We start from the raw sequence: 19,379 nt of genomic DNA on the forward strand, positions 1-19,379 counted from the left end.
ATATTATTTTTTAGGTTTTTATAAAGCATTTGACACAGTAGAGCATCAGTTTCTCTTCCACTCCCTTGAGATACTTGGCTTTGGGGATTCTTTTCTGTAAGGCTATTAAGACTCTCTATACAAATGGTAACAGCTCTTGTCATGTTTTGTCTTAGATTGTCTTGTCATTATGCTTTCCCTTCTGTTCATTTTCCTCCTGCTGGTCTTTTTAGGTTCGTTCCCCTTTTTCTCTCTCCCTTCCTCTCTCTCTTCTCTCTATCGTTCCGTTCCTGCTCCCAGCTGTTCCTATTCCCCTAATCAATCATTTAGTCTTCCCACACCTGTTCCCGATCCTTTTCCCTGATTAGAGTCCCTATTTCTCTCCTTGTTTTCCGTTCCTGCCCTGTCGGATCCTTGTCTATTATTCACCGTGCTGTGTCTATGTATTGCCCTGTCGTGTCGTGTTTCCCTCAGATGCTGCGTGGTGAGCAGGTGTCTGAGTCTGCTACGTTCAAGTGCCTTCCCGAGGCAACCTGCAGTTCTTGATCAAGTCTCCAGTCTGTTCTCGTCATTACGAGTAGTATTATGCCTTTTGTTTGTAAAGTAACTTTACTGGATTAAAAACTCTGTTTTCGCCAAGTCGCTTTTGGGTCCTCATTCACCCGCATAACAGCTCTATCAAATTGAAATATGGCACCTCAACTAGATTTGAGTTAAAGAGATGAATTAGGCAAGGTTGTCCTATCTCTCCGTACCTGTTTTTATTAATCACCCAACTTCTTGCAAATTCTTTAAATAATAGTTCTGTACAAGGTATTTCCATAGCTGGTAAAGAAATTATTATAAGCCAGCTGGCTGATGATACTACACTTTTTCTGAAAGACGCTAACCAAATTCCCATATCGATCAATGTGATTACAATCCTTTTCCAAAGCGTCTGGTCTATATCTTAACATTAATAAATGTGAACTCATAGCTGTCAAAGATTGTGTGGACACCTTCATATTACGGTATTCCAGTAAAAGAAGAACTTACATATTTGGGCATAACCATTACAAGGGATCAAAAGTCTAGAGGCTTACTAAATTTTAACCCTCTTATTAAAAACACCCAGAAGAAGCTAAATCAATGGCTACAGAGGGACTTATCTTTAAAAGGTAGAGTCCTAATAACCAAGGCCGAAGGTATCTCTAGACTAACATATGGCTATCTTTATATCTTGACAGTAAAATAAGCAAGGAGATAGACCAGACTTTCTTTGGAGAAACCGTACCCATTACATTAGGAAAACTGTTGTCATGAACACTTATGAGAATGGTGGACTGAATTTTCTGGACTTTACTACTTGAAATAATACTTTTAAGATCAATTGGATAAAACAATTCCTAAGAAGACCCATTTCTATCTGGAATTTTATTCCTCATCATGTCTTCTCTACTTTTGTTGGCCTTAACTTCATGTTGTTTTGCAATTATAATATTGACAAAATTCCAGTGAAACTTTCTGCTTTTCATCGGCAGGTTTTCTTGTGATGGTCCTTAATTTATAAACACAATTTTTCTCAACACAGGTATTATATATGGAATAATCGAGATATATTGTATAAAAATACTTATTTGTTTTTAGAATATTGGTTCCAAAATAATATCCTATTGGTGAGCCAACTGGTAAATGCAGAGGGTCTTTTACTCAGTAATAAGGAATTATCACTTTACAAGGTCTCTGTAACACCTAAAGATTTTGCAATTGTTTTAGATGCCATTCCCTCAGGTGTTGCTCTGTTATTCAGGAACATGTCAAGACCTGACCCTCAGAGCCTACCTTCTATTTACCCTGTTGACTCATCAGTAGGAAAGATTTGTTTCTCTTTTGGTCCATTCAACAACAGAGCGATACAAACCTTGTTTCAGCAGGATGTTGTACCTTATGTCATGCCTTATTGGAATGGATAATGGATAATGATAATATCTGTTGGAAAAAAGTTAGGATGTTGCCACACACATACCCAATTGTTAACAAAATTAAGATTAAAATTATTCATAAATATTATCCTGCCAACCACTATATGAAGTAGTTGAAGGAAAACATAAACTCAAATGGCTCCTTTTGTAATGACCATCCAGAAACATTGTTGCATCTTTTTTGGCATTGTATTCATGTAAGAAAACTGTGGCAAGACATCAGTAGATTTCTAATTTAACACATTTATGAAGAGAGATGTACTGCTTGGATTCTTTACAAACGATAGAAATAAGCTGAAACATTTTCATGTAATTAATTTCATTATTCTTTTGGCCAAATTTCATTTACACAAATGTAAATTTACAAACAAAAAAACACCTTAGAATTGTTAGAATTGTAAGGGTATATATGTCCCTTAAGGTCCTTGTGTAATTGTAATGTGATATTGTACCCCCTAGCTCGATTGTCCATTGTATATAATCTATATATACTTGTGTTCCCTCGTGTACTTTCTGTATTGATTTGTTGTTAATAAAAAATAAATAAATAGAGAGAGGTATTTCCGTTAAATAAAATCAGACGTCATATCCGTTTCCGGGCAAACTAAAATAATTTTGTTTTATTAAATTACAAACTCGCCCGTTTACCTTCATGTTAAATGTTATATCACCGACACTCTTGTTATGGACAGGATACAATTATTCGCATTCAGAAGAAAATGCTGGGTTGTTCGAGGGGGCGGATAGATACCTCGCTCGTACGCTTCAACTCGCTGACTAGCTAATCTCTACAACATCTGAGAAACCTAGCCAGCTAGCTACACGAGAACTTGTTTCTTCGAGAAATCCACACAATGTGGAATCGATGCACGTGTATAAACGCATTTTTTTTTTTAAAATCGGACATTAAGGGGGGCGGACACGATCTATTTAGCTTACGCATGCTCATATTTGATTTAATATAATAACCGAAACTGATTTATATAAGAAAATATAAAACAAATTATTTTTCTATCTCAGCATCATTTAAAGACAGACTGTTTTCACTATCGAATAACTCGTTTTGAGGTGAGTTAACGTTCCATGAATTATATCATTGCTCTCTTAACGTTAGCTACCTGCACGTTTGTGTTGGGAAATAGTTTCTAGCTACTGTTATATAGCGACAGCTTGTATCTAGCTGCGGAAAGATAATATACAATGCATGTCCATACATTGCGTCTTTGTTAGATTACTTAGCTAGATAGCTAACGCATTTAGAATGTGCATGCTAGCGTAGTAACGCTGCTTTTGTTTTATTTGTAAATCAATATGGAGGAGAGTGGCGTGTATACTAGAAGTGGAGAGCTCGTCCGAGTCGCTGCTGGTCCATGACCATGACTCTAATGCTGGCTAATAGCTAGTTAACGTTAATTAGTTAAATAAACACAGGCAGTAAGCCAGACTGCTAACTGAGAGTTTTCAAACCATTTGCATTTGCAAATGACCAAATCATTTTTTAACGATCTTTGACTTTGGTATCACCTCCTATTGTACGCGGTAGCTAGCAAGCCCTCCGATTGTTTACAGATTGAAGAATGTGTGTTAATTCACCATCTCCTGCATGATTGCCACGGCAAATAAAGTCTCTGACTTGTATTGAGCGCTGTGCTCATTGGATGTTTGAAATTTGCGCACTGGTCTCTTGCTTCACATCCCTTTTAATGATCTACCCCCCAAAATAACAAAATACTGTGACATTAGGCATAGTAAACCTGTAATAACCAAGTTCTTACATTATTTTTTACTCACCTATGCAAAGGGCCCCTGATAGAGAACTGGAAACAAGACTGTAACTACCAATTGGAAATTGGGGAGAAAGGGATAAAATGTACAAAGAAATGTATATATAGATATGTAGCCACTGATGATTCGCCTTCTCTCCAATGCTATTTTGTTTCCTGTCTACCTTTTATTGATTCCTGACCCTCGTTGCCCTATTCTTGACTTTTACCAGGAACAACTGTTGGTCCCACTGTTTACCTGATGAGTATGAGCGAGATTACAGAACCTTCTAATGATGATGCTCCCACTCTTACTGAAGGTTTTATAACATTTTTCATATTTCATATATACAATGTCACTGTTTTATCTGTGTGGGGTAAAGGATCACATGTTTTTGCAAAACTCAAGCTGCTATTTCTACTTACAAATATACTTCTGCAGTGTTGTGAGTTTCCCATCTACCTCTCATTTGTTTAACTGAATTACAGTATATCAATTCAGAAGGTGAGGCTATTTGTCTCACAAGATGCCATAGAACAGGGCTCTCCAACCCTGTTCCTGGAGAGCTACCACCCTATGGGTTTTCAATATAACCCCAGTTGTAAGTAACCTGATTCAGTTTATCAACAAGCCAATTATAAGTATTAGGTGTTTGATTGAGGTTGGAGTGAAAACCTGCAAGATGTTAGCTAAAAAGGGAACAGGGTTGCCATATAACTTAGCATTTGTAGGCTTTAAAGGGACAATCTGCAGTTGCTACATCCATTTTTGATAAAGATGAGCAAAAAAAAACGGTATAAAATAAATAATAACCACTGAGCTGTTGTATCCTCAAAAAAAAAAGTGAAATTATTATATACAAATACAATTGCTTAGAGGTTTTGTTATTAAACATGTAATAGAAAATACATTTAAAAAAAGAAAGAGGTCAAAATTATTAGCACCCCTGTTTTCAATATCCTAGCACCCTCCTCTTGTGAGGATGACGGCACTGAGCCTTTTTCTAAAATATGAGATTGGAGAATAATATAATAATATAATAATAATATATGCCATTTAGCAGACGCTTTTATCCAAAGCAACTTACAGTCATGTGTGCATACATTCTACGTATGGGTGGTCCCGGGAATCGAACCCACTACCCTGGCGTTACAAGCGCCATGCTCTACCAACTGAGCTACAGAAGGTGTCTTAGACCAATCCTCCATTACGAATCTTCCCAGATCCTTGATATTCTTTGTCTGCCTTATGGGCGGCCCTCTTCAAAATCAAACCACAGGTTTTCAACGGGTTCATGTCCAGAGACTGAGATGGCCATTGCGAAATGTAGATTTTTTTGTGGGGGGGGGGATTAACCATTTCTTTTTGGATTTTGATATGTGCTTGGGGTTATTATCACAAACAAATGTAAACACAGTTGTCTTGAAATCACCACAAATCCAGAGGAGGCCAGACTTAGATGACAAAGTTTGACAATTTGCCCATGAGAGACTGCGTGTTCAAGTGAGCACGACAAGGTGAGTCCAAAAATGAGCTGTACGCTGCTGCATAAATAATATACCACAGAGATGTGTATACTGTAGCTAAGAAAGTAATACTAAGTGTATATTGTGTAGTAAGCTGTTAGTAGCTCATGTGGCTCACCCTAATAATTTGGTCTATTTTCCTCTCTTAATTTCACTTACTGTAATCATTGAATATTGTAAGAGCTGTCATTGTCTGCTTATATGCCCCCTTTATTTATCCTATGGTTCTGTCCTAGCTCGCTTATTAATGTCTTAATCGAATTTACGGATTGCCTCTTATCTGCTTGTCGTCCCCGTATGCTATCGTTTGTACATCTCAATTGTCAGTAGAAACCACATTTGTTTAAGCAAGCTATGCATATAAGCTATGTTTTTTTTAAAGGCAGTAAATGAGGCGGAATGAACTGTTTCGCTGCCAGACAAGTCTCTGCCGATAGCCAGGTGTAGCAGCGGTAAGGTGTTGAGACTGCTGTTGGGACAGCTTTATGTAGGTCCTAACAGTTGGTGGGCGGTTTGTCACCTTTATAGTGCAATTAATGTATTGTTTAGTGATGTGTAGTGGCTTTACTGGCATGCTTCCCCAACATTTAGTTTGTGTTTGCCCCACCAAGATTTACATGCCAAAATCGCCACTGGCCAGGAGCTGAAGCTTGGCCGCAAGTGGATCTTGCAGCAAGACAATAACCCCAAGCACACATCAAATTCTACAAAGAAATGGTTAATTGATCACAAAATCAACATTTTGCAATAGCCATCTGTCTCTGGATATGAACGCCATTGAAAACGTATTGTTTAAATTATCAGGGGGCCGCCCATAAGCACAGATGAAGGATAGCAATTTTCTGTATAGAGGAATGGTCTAAGATCCTTCCCAATGTGTTCTTCAATCTCGTCAAACATTTTAGAAAAAGGATTGGTGCTGTTATCCTTGCAAGGGGAGGGTGCTGGAAAACCTGACTCCTGTCTTTTAGACTTTTAAAAAAAGAAAATCTTTCCCTTTTTTTTCATACAATATTGCTCAGGATTGTTTTGCTTATCTTTATCAAGGGTGCCAATTTCAGTCATGACTGAATACACATTCATTGTTGAAGAATAACTTATGAATGCCTCATTAACTCGGTTAAGCTGTCGGACCCCATCAGAACCCAAAATATGCTTGTTTTTCTCCAATGTTTGTACACATAGTAAATGTATAGCCTCAAAACTATCCTTTTTAGATATTTGGTGGTCAGTCCTTGCAACCATAGCGCTGTCTATAAATTTAAGATTGGTTATATTTCTCCAGTCCCCTTCCCTTAGCTTTTTACCAAAACAGAGGCCGGAAGGCACTTTATTGTTTCAACTGGGGTTAGCCCCTTTAAGGGACAGTTCAGTATAAGTGCCACCATCAACAGAGTGGGCGTTTTCTGGAGCCGTGATTTGCTGCTCCTGCACCCACAGCCGCCATTAACCCTGCACCTACAGCCATCATTCCCCCTGCACCCACAGCCCCCACCCAGTCTGAGGTGACGATGACGACACCGGCTGAGAAGATACAGGAGAAGGCAGCTGAGGATGTGGTGGCCGTGGAGGAAGAGGAAGACGAATATGTGGTGGAGAAAGTTTTGAATCGAAGGGTGGTGAAAGGGAGAGTGGAGTACCTTCTTAAGTGGAAAGGCTTTTCGGAGTGAGTCTACACAATACAGATGTGATATATATATATGTTTTATCCCTATGTGGAATGATTGTATTGACCAAACAAAACCCCTCTTTCACTCCAATGCCATTTTCTGGCTTAATTAACACTGCTTTTGTTTCTTCAGTGATGACAACACATGGGAGCCAGATGATAATTTGGACTGTCCCGACCTGATTGCACAGTTTCTGCAGAAACAGAAATCCGCTCATGAGTCTGTAGGCAAGAGGAAGTCTGCAGAGCCTAATGTGGAAGGAGAGGAAAGTCGACCCAAGAAGAAAAAAGACGACGTAAGTCCTAAAGACAGAAGCGTGTACACAGATGGAATCATTGTCTTTTTCACATTGAGTGACACTCGCCCTGTGTTTTAGCCAGAGAAACTAAGGGGCTTCACTCGAGGTTTGGATCCAGAGAGGATTATTGGCGCCACTGACTCCACTGGAGAACTCATGTTCCTCATGAAATGGTTTGTATAGCCCTTACTGCCCTATTCATTTGAATTTTTTTAACCTTTATGCTACTAGACCTAATCATTCAGCAGTCGCAAGTCAATGTACCTGTCAATTCACATAACCCGGTGTTATTTATCATGCCTATGCATCAATAAAAAAAAGTGGATCCATTGACTTCAATCTGTGCATCCTAACCCATTTCATAGCGCCACTACAATCCACTTAGGTACTCATCCAACTCGTGGTTCTCTCTTACACGGCCTGTTCTTGTAGGAAAAACTCGGATGAAGCAGACCTGGTACCAGCTAAGGAAGCAAACGTGAAGTGTCCACAGGTGGTCATATCCTTCTATGAGGAGCGGCTCACGTGGCACTCTTACCCCACAGAGGAGGAGGAGAAGAAGGACGACAAGAACTAGCCGTTTTGGAGAGAGGTATCAAGCTGGTTCTGAAGACTGTAGAGGTAGTGTCAAGGGTTTATGGGGCTCTAGGCAAAGGTTCTGAGACAAGCACGACAGCACATGGACTCCCTTTTTGGTTTAATTATCACCCATCAGGTTAAAATCTCTGGATAGGATATGACCAAAGTCAATACAGGCTATGGGTTCTCTTGAGAAATCACAACCCTGGAAGAAATGTATAATGCAGTGTTAAATGTTAAGATTCACTCTAGTGACCATTTGGATACTACAACATCATTTTCACAGGGCAGTTGACTAAGAGGTCTAGGCCTTGTACATTACTGTGTAGGCTGGTGGAAATGTTATTCATTGTCTTGTAAACAAGTCAACGGTGCCATTTAGTTTTATGTAAATGTTTTGTAGCTTATAGTGCCAAACAATGTTAATCTTTGCTCATTTTGTGACTTTTAGTGTATTGAGGTAACACATTTTTGAAAACCATGTTAAAAATTTGTCCATCTTATTCTAACATTTCATAAACAGGACTTGCTTGTCTGTTTTTGGAGAATAAACAACTTGTTACAATTATCATCGGTCTCATAGAGAGCCTAAGCTCCAAATTTGTGTAAATAGTTGGAAACATTAAGGCCTTATGTATTTATCTTCACAAAACCTAATGATCAGATATTCTATTCCCCCCAAATGGACACATTTCTCCTCATTATTAAATCATGCAAATGATGCAGTCACAGATGAAAATAAACACTTTATTAATCAATAAAATAACAATCCCAGATTGCCAGGAAATATTTAAAAGTAAACCAAAGAAAATACATAACCAAAGCAGGGGCTGTGCAAAATGCAAACAAACTACAGAAAAGAATGACAAAAGGAGAAAATATTTACTGAACAAACAAGACCATTAACAAAAGCAGCACTAAGAAGTAATAACTTAAATGGGCTTTGCATTGTGTTGCAATGCAGGTGAACGTTTGCACGTCTTAAATATCAAATGTTTTCTGAAGTGCGACAACAAACAACTTAATTTAAATTGAGACAGCAACTTTTTCCCCCCTGCGAAAGTATTAGTACTGCATGAAAAAGTATTTTTACTTTGGCTCCCCTCACAGGGTAATGATGACCAGAACTATGAAAGTTATGTGGATGAAGAACATAGGACACTCATCAGTGCAGCGACTTAGTTCTTTCCCATCCTTCACTGTAGATCTGGGGTTCACAAATGTACTCATTCTCTTTAAACAGCTATTGCTGCTGCATTAATAAATGGCCTAGTCTTTTTTTGATTCGGGGTACATGCTAAAACACAATTTGACCCCAAAAAACACATAAGCTCAGGCAATAGCACTTCTAATGTTCTGATAACAGTCCAATAGCCTTTTGTTCTCAAAACCCTCACATTTACGAATGTGCTTGTGAAACAAAGGCATTCGAAAACAAGGCTCTCACTTCACATATGATCCTTGTCAGTTCGATTCAATTGGTTTACAATTCTAAATGACACGTATGACGGTAGACTATTATACCCGACAACTAGGTTATTCATCAACTGTCTTGTCCATTGCTTCAGGTAACTATCAAATAGAATGACAACTCTTTCAAAGGCTACCACTGCAATTACTCGACAGCCGAACGGCTCATCTGTCACCTTACAAGAAACAAACCAACCTAATATTAATGATCGTAAAGATGGGTGCATTTGATTTGTAATAAAACGGGACACTTCCACAGGGTTGCAGTTCATACAATACTTCCTGCAAAGACGGCTATCAAAATCAATATTCCCTGGCCTGTAAAATTCCTGCAATGTGGTTACAGGCACAACCAACAGTGTGTGATACAATAAGGGCAGGGAGTAGACCCAGCATGATGAAGCTAGACTTATAACCTAGCTTATTCTGGACAGTATGAGGATGTGTGGAAAACGAAAAGACTACCAGCAGAGCTCATCCTTAAACCTGCGGCAGACGGATAGCCAGAGACACAGCACGATGCATACAGCCAAGCCTTAGGAGGACAAATTACAGAGCTATATAGATATACAGAAGCTGATACATTTGTAACGCATGTTGTGCCTTCTTACTCAGCGTTCCATCTCCTATACTTGTCATGCTCCACCACCGTGGCAAGCCCAAGACTACTCTCCCAGCCTCTTTTGTGTTCCAGTGTCCTAGTTCTACATCAAAGGGACTCAAAGTCAATGGCCAGTCAAAAACGGTGGTATTTGTAATAAACACATTTTGAATGAGTGCAGTGTCAGACTAGCTAGACTTTTGCTTAGAGTACAAGTGAAGTGCACAACACATTTGGTTAGTATCGGCGGTATTGTTAAGATAATGGTATCCTGGATGATGGACTTGCTTTACCCCACTGGTATCTTAACCTTTGACATCTCCAGGCCCTGTCTTAGCTTTCCTCTACATGTGCAACTTCTACTTACTCCAGAAACAGTTACTCCACCAATCACTCCAAGGCCCAAGCAAGAAAATCGGTTTAACAATCCGTTCAAAGCTGACTAACAATGGACCGGAATTTACACCCAGTTTCACGTTGACTTAATGTTAGTTTTTCCTCTAACTCTGACTTCACATGATACCACTCCCTTCACTTCATTACATGAAGTAATAACATCATGGCCTGGTGCCAAAGATCCAGAGAAATCGTTCAACCCCTTCTTTTCCTCGTTTGTTCCTTTTTTTCCACCCAAACAATGAAAATTCAGTACTCAAATTAAGAACTTCTGCTTCAAAGTCGTTTCCCAGAGGAAACACAGGAACCACAAAAGAAAAGGAAAAAACCTAATGCAGGAAAAGGAGTCAACAATGCAGTTTCTCCTCACAAGAATCTTCTCAAAGGAAAAAAGACCTCTCTTGCATCTGCGGAAATCTCTCTTAGTGATTTTAGCTAAATGAAAGAAAAGGTAACAGCTTCCTCACTTCTTTTTGTCCTTTTGTTTATTTTCGGGCTTACGGGTTTGCTGATCTGTCATGGTGCGGGGAATGATCAGAACGCTGCCGTCAGCGCTGTATTGGAGCGAGTACTCGCTGGGGGGGTAGGGCTGGCCCTCCTCATCCCGAAGCTGAGTGAACACCTCCTGGTAGAGGCTTTGCACTTTCTGCTTCATCTGGCGGATGGAGCGAATAAACTCCATCTTCTCCTTCAGCAGCCGCGCCTTGTCACGACGCAGGTCGTGCACCCCTTGCTCCAGGTTGATGATGGTATCCAGCTTGCGCTTGCGGCAGTTCTGGGCCGCCATCTTGTTCTTGCCTCGTCTACGAATGTCGCGGACGAGGGCCAGTTGGGCCTCGCTCAGGTGGTGCTTGGACAGAAGCTCGTTGAACTCCTCCACAGGCAGATTTATGATCTTCTCGTTTGAGAAGGGGATCTTCATGGCCCGAGCACGTCGCTCATCGCGACTCGACTGTTTGTCCAGGAAGTCCTGTTGTGGCTTAAGCTTTGACTGCTTCTCACAAACCATTTTCTTGCCAATGGGAATCGGTAGGTCTAGGTGTTCATCGAACGATGAAGACAGTGGTAAATTGTAGGTGTGATTGTGGTTGATGTTGTCGAGCTGAGGGAGCCCATGTAACTGGGAGGGGTCCTGGTAGCTCATGCGGCAGAGCTTGTTGAACTCGGGCTGGTAGCCCCCCACAGCACCTTCTTCTGGTTCCACGGCAGCTGACTCCGAGTCAGTGCTGTATCCCACAGCCCCTTCCTCTGAGAAGGTGGCAGAGGTGGAGGAGGAGGAAGCGGCGGAGGAGCAGGAGGTCTCAGAGCTGCTCGGTGAGACCGGGCTGTGACTGGAGTCTAGGGAGAGGCCTGAGTCCGAGTCGAGTTCATCCTCCAGCTGAGAGGCCTGGGCCTGGTTGAAGCCCTCCTCCATTGCCAGGTCCAGCAGACTGATCTCATCCAGCATAGACTCCTCCAGCATAGTGCTGAAGGGATCAGGCAACACTGGAGTACAAGTGATGTTGTTGGTGCTGTTCAGAGGCGGTGGGAGAAAGAGTCCAGTCAGGTTGGTGGCTCCGAATGTAGAGTTGACATTGGAGGAGTTGCTGGAGGACATTCTAAGCAAGGTGGTCCTTGGGGTTCTTGTGGCATCCATCTCTGGATTGAAAAGTGTGGGAAAGTCCTGGCTGCAGCTAGGGAGGGAGGCCTGGTGAAGGCTGACATCTTGGTGAATAAGGGTGGAGGAACGAGTAAGTCCAAAGCTTCCAACTGAGCCGGACTCACTTGTGCTGCCACTGGTATTGGTACTGTTGGAAGTAGTGCTGAGGAAGGAGTTCTCTGAGGTGTTATTAACCTCCATTTCCTTCAAAAGAGAAAAAAATTGTAAGAAGAAAATGTAGTTTTTTTTTTACTGGAGAAACAGTTGTGATTAAAGCACACGTACAAACCTGTAGTTCCATGATAGCCATGATGTCTTGCCACTGCTGCTCCAGGTCCAACTGGGGCAACAGGGGAGTCAGTGGTAGGCCCAGAGATGTGGATGGAGCTTCTTCATTGGCCACCGCAAGCTCAGCTGTGACTACAGGGGCTGGAAACTGATAAGATGTTTACCTTTAAAAGTCTCACAATTATTTTGGGATTTCCATAGACTATAATGTTAATCTAGCATTTGTAATATCATAAAACAGAATGCAAATGTCTTTACCTCAGGAGATTCTTCTCCGAAAGGGAAGGTGGCCTCCAGCAGCCTTAGGCATTCCTGCAGGGACAGTGAGGTCTGAGAGCCAAGGCCTGGGATCTGGGGGAGGAGCAGACAGCACAGAGGTCACTCCCTTTACTATCAACTACAGTGGACACACACAAGATCATGAACACAATCTGTTCCCTTAGCTACCTGCTCTGGTATGCTCTCCCCGGTCTCTCCATCCACAGGCTGAGCCTCTTGAAGGTTCACTCCATTCCTCCATCTCTCCTGTGCCTCTGCTCTTTCCTCCTCCGCTGGGCTGGGCTTTTCTGCCTCACTCTCCTTCTGGCGACTGCTATAGTTGAACACTTCCCGTCCTGCGCCAAGGTCGATGTCCTGTCGCCACAGGATGTCAATCAAATCAATGTCCTGAAAAATCCATGAGGTGAAAAATATGTTAGGAATACAAAGAAAAGAGCCCCCTTGATTGAGTTGCACAACATCTTATCTTACACAACTTAATTCAAAATAAAAAGCACAAGGAGAGAACTACAGTGCCTTGAGAAAGTATTCACACCCCTTGACTTTTTTTTTTAATAGCCTGAATTTAAATGTATTATATTTAGATGAGTCACTGGCCTATACACAACAGCCAATAATGTCCAAGTGGAATAATGTTTTTAGAAATGTTTACAAATGAATTAAAAGCTGAAGTCTTGAGTCAATAAGTATTCAACCCTTTTGTTATGGCCTAAATAAGTTCAGGAGTAAACATTTGCTTAACAAGTCACATAATAAGTTGCATGGGTTCACCGTGTGAAATAAGTGTTTAACATGATTTTTGAATGACTACCTCATCTCTGTACCCCACACATACAATTATCTGTAAGGTCCCTCAGTCGAGCAGTGAATTTCAAACACCGATTCAACCAGAAAGACCAGGGAGGTTTTCCAATGCCTCGCAAAGAAGGGCACCTATTGGTAGATGGGTAAAAAAAAAAAAAGCAGACATTGAATATCCCTTTGAGCATAGTGAAGTTATTAAATTACACTTTGGAGGGTGTATAAATATACCCAGTCACTACAAAAGATAACAGGCTTCCTTCCCAAGTCAGTTGCCAGAGAGGAAGGAAACCGCTCAGGGATTTCACCGTGAGGTGACTTTAAAACAGTGACAAAGTTTAATGTATGTGACAGGAGAAAACTGAGGATGGATCAACAACTTTGTAGTTAGGCAACAATACATTAATCCTGTTTGCAATAAGGATCTAAAGTAAAACTGCAAAAAAAGTGGCAAAGAAATTAACTTTATGACAAAGCGTTGTGTTTGGGGCAAATCCAACACAACACTGAGTACCGCTCTTCATATTTTAAAGCATGGTGGTGGCTGCATCACGTTATGGGTATGCTTGTCATCGGCAAGGAATGGGAGTTTTTGGGGATAAAAAGAAACAGAATAGAGCTAAGCACAGGCAAAATCCTAGAGGTAAACCAGGTTTAGTCTGCTTTCCAACAGACAAATTAATATTTCAGAAGGACAATAACCTAAAACACAAGGCCAAATACACACTGGAGTTGCTTACCAAGATGATATTGAATGTTCCCGAGTGGCTTAGTTAGAGTTGTGATTCAAATCAGCTTGAAAATCTATGGCAGGCCTCCCGGGTGGCACAGTGGTTAAGGGCGCTGTACTGCAGCACCAGCTGTGCCACCAGAGACTCTGGGTTCAGGACCATGTTCTGTCGTAACCGGCCGCGACCGGGAGGTCTGCAGGGTGACGCACAATTGGCCTAGCGTCGTCCAGGTTAGGGAGGGTTTGGCCGGTAGGGATATCTTTGTCTCATCACGCACCAGCGACTCCTGTGGCGGGCCGGGCGCAGTGCACGCTAACCAAGGTTGCCAGGTGCACGGTGTTTCTTCCGACACATTGGTGCGGCTGGCTTCCGGGTTGGATGCGCGCTGTGTTAAGAAGCAGTGCGGCTTGGTTGGGTTGTGTATCGGAGGACGCATGACTTTCAACTCTCATCTCTCCCGAGCCCGTACGGGAGTTGTAGCGATGAGACAAGATAGTAGCTACTACAACAATTGGATACCACGAAATTGGGGAGAAAAAGGGGTCAAATTTAATTTAAAAAAAATCTATGGCAAGACTTGAAAATGGCTGTCTAGCCAACAACCAACTTGATAGAGCTTGAAGAATTATTAAAAGAATAATGTGCAAATATTGTACAATCCAGGTGTCCAAAGCTCTTCGAGACTTACCCAGAAAGACTCACAGCTGCAATTGCTGCCATATTGACGCATGGGTACTTTTGAAAATTAGATAATTCAGTATTTCATTTTAAATAATATTTAAAAAAAAACATTTTCACTTTTTCATTATGGGGTAGTGTGTATAGATGGGTGAGAAGAAAATATATATAATCCATTTTTAATTCAGGCTGTATATAACACATGGAATAAGTCAAGGGGTATGAATACTTTGATGGTACTGTACTTGACTGTGGTGCAAAAATCAAGGATGCCTATACCTGTGAAACTGTAGGCTTTATATGTCGATATTTTCATCCTCAAGTAACTGTCCTGTCAAAATATCACTTTTAAAGCTCATATTCAGTTAGCGCATACACAAATAATGTTGTTGACTCATCCTGTACTCTTGTGGCCAAAGCATAAATTGGAGGGGGGGGGGGGAACACAACCCACATCAAATGTGTGTCTCAAACAGACATGCTAGTTCCTCATAGAGGATGAGTTGACCAATCAGCAGTCCACTGGCATGAATATTTTTTCATGACCGGTATAGGCCTAGGCAACATCCTGTTGTTGGGGTATGCATGCCCACACCATTCCAACACAGAAAATCAGCTTTTTTAACAAACTTTCCTTCCAAAAGATAAGCATTTCAATCATATTATAATTCATTATAGTTCATATTTCATAGAAAATCATGGAACTTCAGATCATTTAAGCAGGGATGGGCAACTGATTGGGGTGGGGGCCATAAAAAAATCATGAGGGGCCGAAGTGGCTCGCAGGTCTGCATACCCACATCCATACATACCCACACATGCATGCATGCATTCAGAGCTAGCCCTAGTCTTTGAGGCTTGAAGTAAAACATGGGCTAATTGAGTGAATGGCAGTGACTGACATACGTGGAAAAACTGCTGATGGACAACCAAATTTCAAAATTGCACTTTATGTATTCTACTATTCTAACTCAACCTATTAAGTTGAGACCCCAACTCTGTGTGTATATACACACACATACACATGGTGGCTGCCAGTTGCCCATCCCTGATGTAAGCCCACTAATGCAACCGTAGCCACTTAATTACCATAAAAGCATGTGATTCATTTGGAGACTTAGTTAATTCTACTTTAACAATGGCTTAGTGTCATCCAAAACCACTGCCTCCAAGTGGTGGTCCTGTGACTGTTAGGGGCAAGGATGATTCTAATGCAAGGACATTACAATAATGAAAAAAACACATTACACAATAATGGCAGAAATAATTATATTTCATTAAAATTGTGATTTATCAAGGTTCACACATAAAGGCGTCATCTGAGAAGTAGGCCTATTTCCTACTAGTAACACATCCCTCCCTGTACAATACAATAGAAGTGCCATGCCCCAGCTTGCCTTGATCTCACCTCTACTCAGGCTTTCCTACCTCTTTGGTGAGGTCATGATTGCCATCCCTGTTGCGCTGCTCCTGGCTGTCCTCAGGGGCCACGGCTCCCAGGTTGCTGTCCTCTCCACTTGGGTTGTAGGTGGACTCAGGCGCTCCGCCACCACCCCTCATGGTCGGGGTTTCAGAGTTGTTCACGTCCTCCAGGCCGGCCCCATTGTCCAGGGTGATGCTGGGGCTGGACTGGCTGGCGGCGGACACCACAGTCTCAGGGTCACGGTGCACCAGCCACGTGCTCAGCTCTGGACTGGGCACTGACAGGCGATCCAGCTGGCGCACCTGGTTCAGCAGCCGGCGGGTGGTAAAGAACTGGTCAAGGTCCACACTCTTGGGATGGATGCCATACCCGTCCAGCGTGTTGCGTAGGTTGTGGAACTGCGTCTGGGTGTAGGCCGAGCTAGGACCTAGGATGATCTCCCGCAGTGGGGGCAGCTGATTGCTCAGGTAGGTGTCCAGGTCCAGCCGCACCCCAATGAGACTCAGGAGGATGGTGAACTGAATCAGGCCCTCTGTGAAGTACTTTTTCAGGTAAAGCATTGCTTTACAAAGGAACAAAAAGTAAAGTAAAAAAGTAAAAAAATTAACGGGACAAACTAGCGTTGCGCAATAGTTAATACTGAGATAAAGACTGGGATAAACAATGAAAGTATGACAATTGCAGATATGACAGAAGAGGGACTTTCTCTTTTAGCAGTATTTTTCAGAGTTAGCTTAAAATGTGAATAGAGAGGGTTTCTGTGGTCTTGTATGCGCGCCCAATAGTAGTCAAAGGGTAAACCGTGTTCTAGGTCAGGCTTTGGTCTTCCCCATCAGTAAGTCCTCCCATACCTGCACAGACGGACAGACAGACAGAGAGAGATCAAGGCCAAATGAAACCTTGATGCCTTTAAAAAAAATGTATGACAGGATAAAGAAATGTGAATTTGTTGAGTAAACAAGCTTAGATTAAATGTTAGGTTAAATGTCCTCCAACCTAAGCTGTGTACTACAGTATGATTTCACAGTAAAAATATATATAAAAACATGACATTACATAATGTCAAAATAATATTTTACATGACATAACAGAAGCTGAATGCATCAAACATTGTTCGGACAAGATGAAATATGAGTATGGCCTCAGATGTTGAAACAAACAGGATTTTCCTCAAACGTGTACAATGGGCAATCAGCCACAAACGATTTAAGATGACCAAATTCAATGATAACCAACATGAATAGCCAAATCAAACTAAACTTTAAACTCACAACCATAAACCTAGCATATGCACTACCAGTGAATGCAAAACAAACTCATATTCCACATATTTCTATGGGAGGGAACAATAGACACACACTCCTTAGCAGCAAACCATCATGTCTCCACTTCCTAAAGCAGTAGTGTTCAAACATCTCCCTGGGGATCCCCAGCTGTTCCATGTATTTGATATATTCCAAAGAAAGAACACCTGATTCCAATTGTCAACGAATCATAAAGCCCTTGCGAGCTAGTGCAGGGCTACAATCAAATTGTTAACTGGGGGTCCCTGAGGAGAGGTTTGAAAACCACTCTCTCTGGAGAACACACTACCTCAATCAACCCCAATTCAAGACCAATTTGACATGCCAACCTGACAATGTACAACTGAAATGCATCACCTAGTCCAGTGCATAACAGGAATAGATGTGAAGGTGAAAGAGGGAGGGTCTCGGGTTCTCCTCCAGTAGCTACGCTTCATGACTCCCATCCCTAGCAGTCTCCCTCTCATCCATTTTCTGTTCAAGATCTGCAGCTCACCGATGTGTCACTCACACATACACAATTACATTCAAATAATAGCAATAAAAACGATGCATCAGTATATCTGTCAATGTTTAAAAGTAGGCAGCCTAACAACATCGTAGCCAGCAGCATCCACCGGTATTTCTCGTCTAGAGGGAAGTGTTGATAGCGCTCATTTCCGATATCAAGCAACCTCCCTAGCAACAAGTGGCGCATGGATGACTGGCAGGCTGGTGAACCATTCACAAACCAAGGATTCGATCATAACGTGTGATTCTCAGAAACGTTAACCAATGGGGAAAAGATGGGGGCGGGATGTTGAGGTGACCAACGGGGAGGAGAAATTGCTAAAATGTAACGTTAGCTCGCTAACTGTTACTATGTATTTTAAAACAATGTGTTGCATTGCCAATCTCAACTAAACGTACAGACAAGAAGCAGATTATGCATCCGCCTACTTCACGTCGCTTGTCCAAAACATTCAAGCGCAATTAGCTACAAGCTAACGTTATGCTGCTAGCCAACGTTGGCTATCTACCAAAGTTAGTTGGCTAACGTTAGCTATCTAGCTAAAAACCTATTTTATACTTACGCGTGGAGATTTTATACATCTGCCTGTATGCCCACAAGTCGGCCACCTTCTATAACTATTATCTGATTTCAGAAGAGTTATCTCATAAGTTTTATTAGCATTACACAATGTCATTATCCACCCTCTCCCCCCATTGAATGGCCCACCATGACTTGACAATATTTCCATAGGCTAGCTAACAGCGGCGCATCTGACACCAAAACACGCTTCCCACAGAGCATGCGTAGGCGCATGTTTACATCACCGCAGTGAAAATCCCCGAATTTAATCGACTGGCTTCAAAAATTAATTATTCAGCTCGTCTAAAAAAAAATACTCCATGTCATATTAAGATTGAGAAATTATGGAAATTGAATACAACAATCAGACCTTTCTATAAAATTAGTCGATTTCTGTGGGCTACACGCTTCCAAATCATTTGAGAATTAGGATGAGCTGCCTATGAATTATCGAATAATTCACACAGAAAGTGAAAAACTGTTTTCACCATTATGCCTAGGCTATTATGCCTGTGTAACAACATGTTTTGTGAAACATTTTATTCCATGTTTGTTACTTAAAATTTTATTTTCCTTTCCACTATTTTCTAACCATCCTCTTATATTAAAGGTCCAATGCAACCGTTTTTATCTCAATATTTAATCATTTCTGGATAACAAGTACCTTGCTGTGATTATTTTTTACAATTTGATTTGAAAACAAACAAAATAGCTTCTTTGCAAAGAACAATTTCTCAAGTAATCATTTTGCTAGGACTGTCTGGGAGTGGTCTGGGTGGGGAGGGGAAAACAGAAAACTAGCTGTTATTGGTAGAGAGGTTTGGAACAATCTTTCTCTATTGACAAATTTACTGCCTAGCGAAGTCCCCAGACAGGCCAAAACTCCATCCCAGCCAAACAGGCTGAAATTTCAGGCAGTC

At 41.4% G+C, this 19,379-nt stretch overlaps 2 protein-coding genes across 5 annotated transcripts; one reads left to right on the top strand and one right to left on the bottom strand.

Moving 5' to 3' along the window:
* Nucleotides 1-2,722: 2,722 nt before the first annotated feature.
* Nucleotides 2,723-8,346, top strand: LOC124039875 (chromobox protein homolog 1-like). Of its 2 annotated transcripts, none has more exons than XM_046356381.1 (6): nucleotides 2,723-3,008; nucleotides 3,937-4,023; nucleotides 6,719-6,896; nucleotides 7,033-7,195; nucleotides 7,277-7,371; nucleotides 7,631-8,346. In XM_046356381.1, the coding sequence occupies exons 2-6, from the start codon at nucleotides 3,966-3,968 to the stop codon at nucleotides 7,773-7,775; spliced, it is 639 nt and encodes a 212-aa protein (XP_046212337.1). In that variant the 5' UTR covers nucleotides 2,723-3,008; nucleotides 3,937-3,965; the 3' UTR covers nucleotides 7,776-8,346. The 2 variants fall into 2 exon arrangements, with proteins under 2 accessions (XP_046212337.1, XP_046212336.1); XM_046356380.1 differs by having other exon boundaries at nucleotides 2,732-3,008; nucleotides 6,671-6,896.
* A 160-nt stretch (nucleotides 8,347-8,506) lies between these two features.
* On the bottom strand, nucleotides 8,507-18,645 carry LOC124039874 (endoplasmic reticulum membrane sensor NFE2L1-like). Of its 3 annotated transcripts, none has more exons than XM_046356376.1 (7): nucleotides 18,461-18,645; nucleotides 16,885-16,934; nucleotides 16,089-16,645; nucleotides 12,619-12,837; nucleotides 12,430-12,522; nucleotides 12,173-12,319; nucleotides 8,507-12,087 (listed from the first exon to the last, which is right to left on the bottom strand). In XM_046356376.1, the coding sequence occupies exons 3-7, from the start codon at nucleotides 16,641-16,643 to the stop codon at nucleotides 10,708-10,710; spliced, it is 2,394 nt and encodes a 797-aa protein (XP_046212332.1). In that variant the 5' UTR covers nucleotides 16,644-16,645; nucleotides 16,885-16,934; nucleotides 18,461-18,645; the 3' UTR covers nucleotides 8,507-10,707. The 3 variants fall into 3 exon arrangements, with proteins under 3 accessions (XP_046212332.1, XP_046212334.1, XP_046212333.1); XM_046356378.1 differs by lacking the exon at nucleotides 18,461-18,645 and adding an exon at nucleotides 17,745-18,430; XM_046356377.1 differs by lacking the exon at nucleotides 18,461-18,645 and adding an exon at nucleotides 17,444-17,501 and having other exon boundaries at nucleotides 16,089-16,934.
* Between the last annotated feature and the right edge of the window lie 734 nt (nucleotides 18,646-19,379).

Source organism: Oncorhynchus gorbuscha, linkage group LG07 (assembly GCF_021184085.1).
Source record: "Oncorhynchus gorbuscha isolate QuinsamMale2020 ecotype Even-year linkage group LG07, OgorEven_v1.0, whole genome shotgun sequence".
In the NCBI taxonomy this organism is placed as follows: domain Eukaryota; kingdom Metazoa; phylum Chordata; class Actinopteri; order Salmoniformes; family Salmonidae; genus Oncorhynchus; species Oncorhynchus gorbuscha.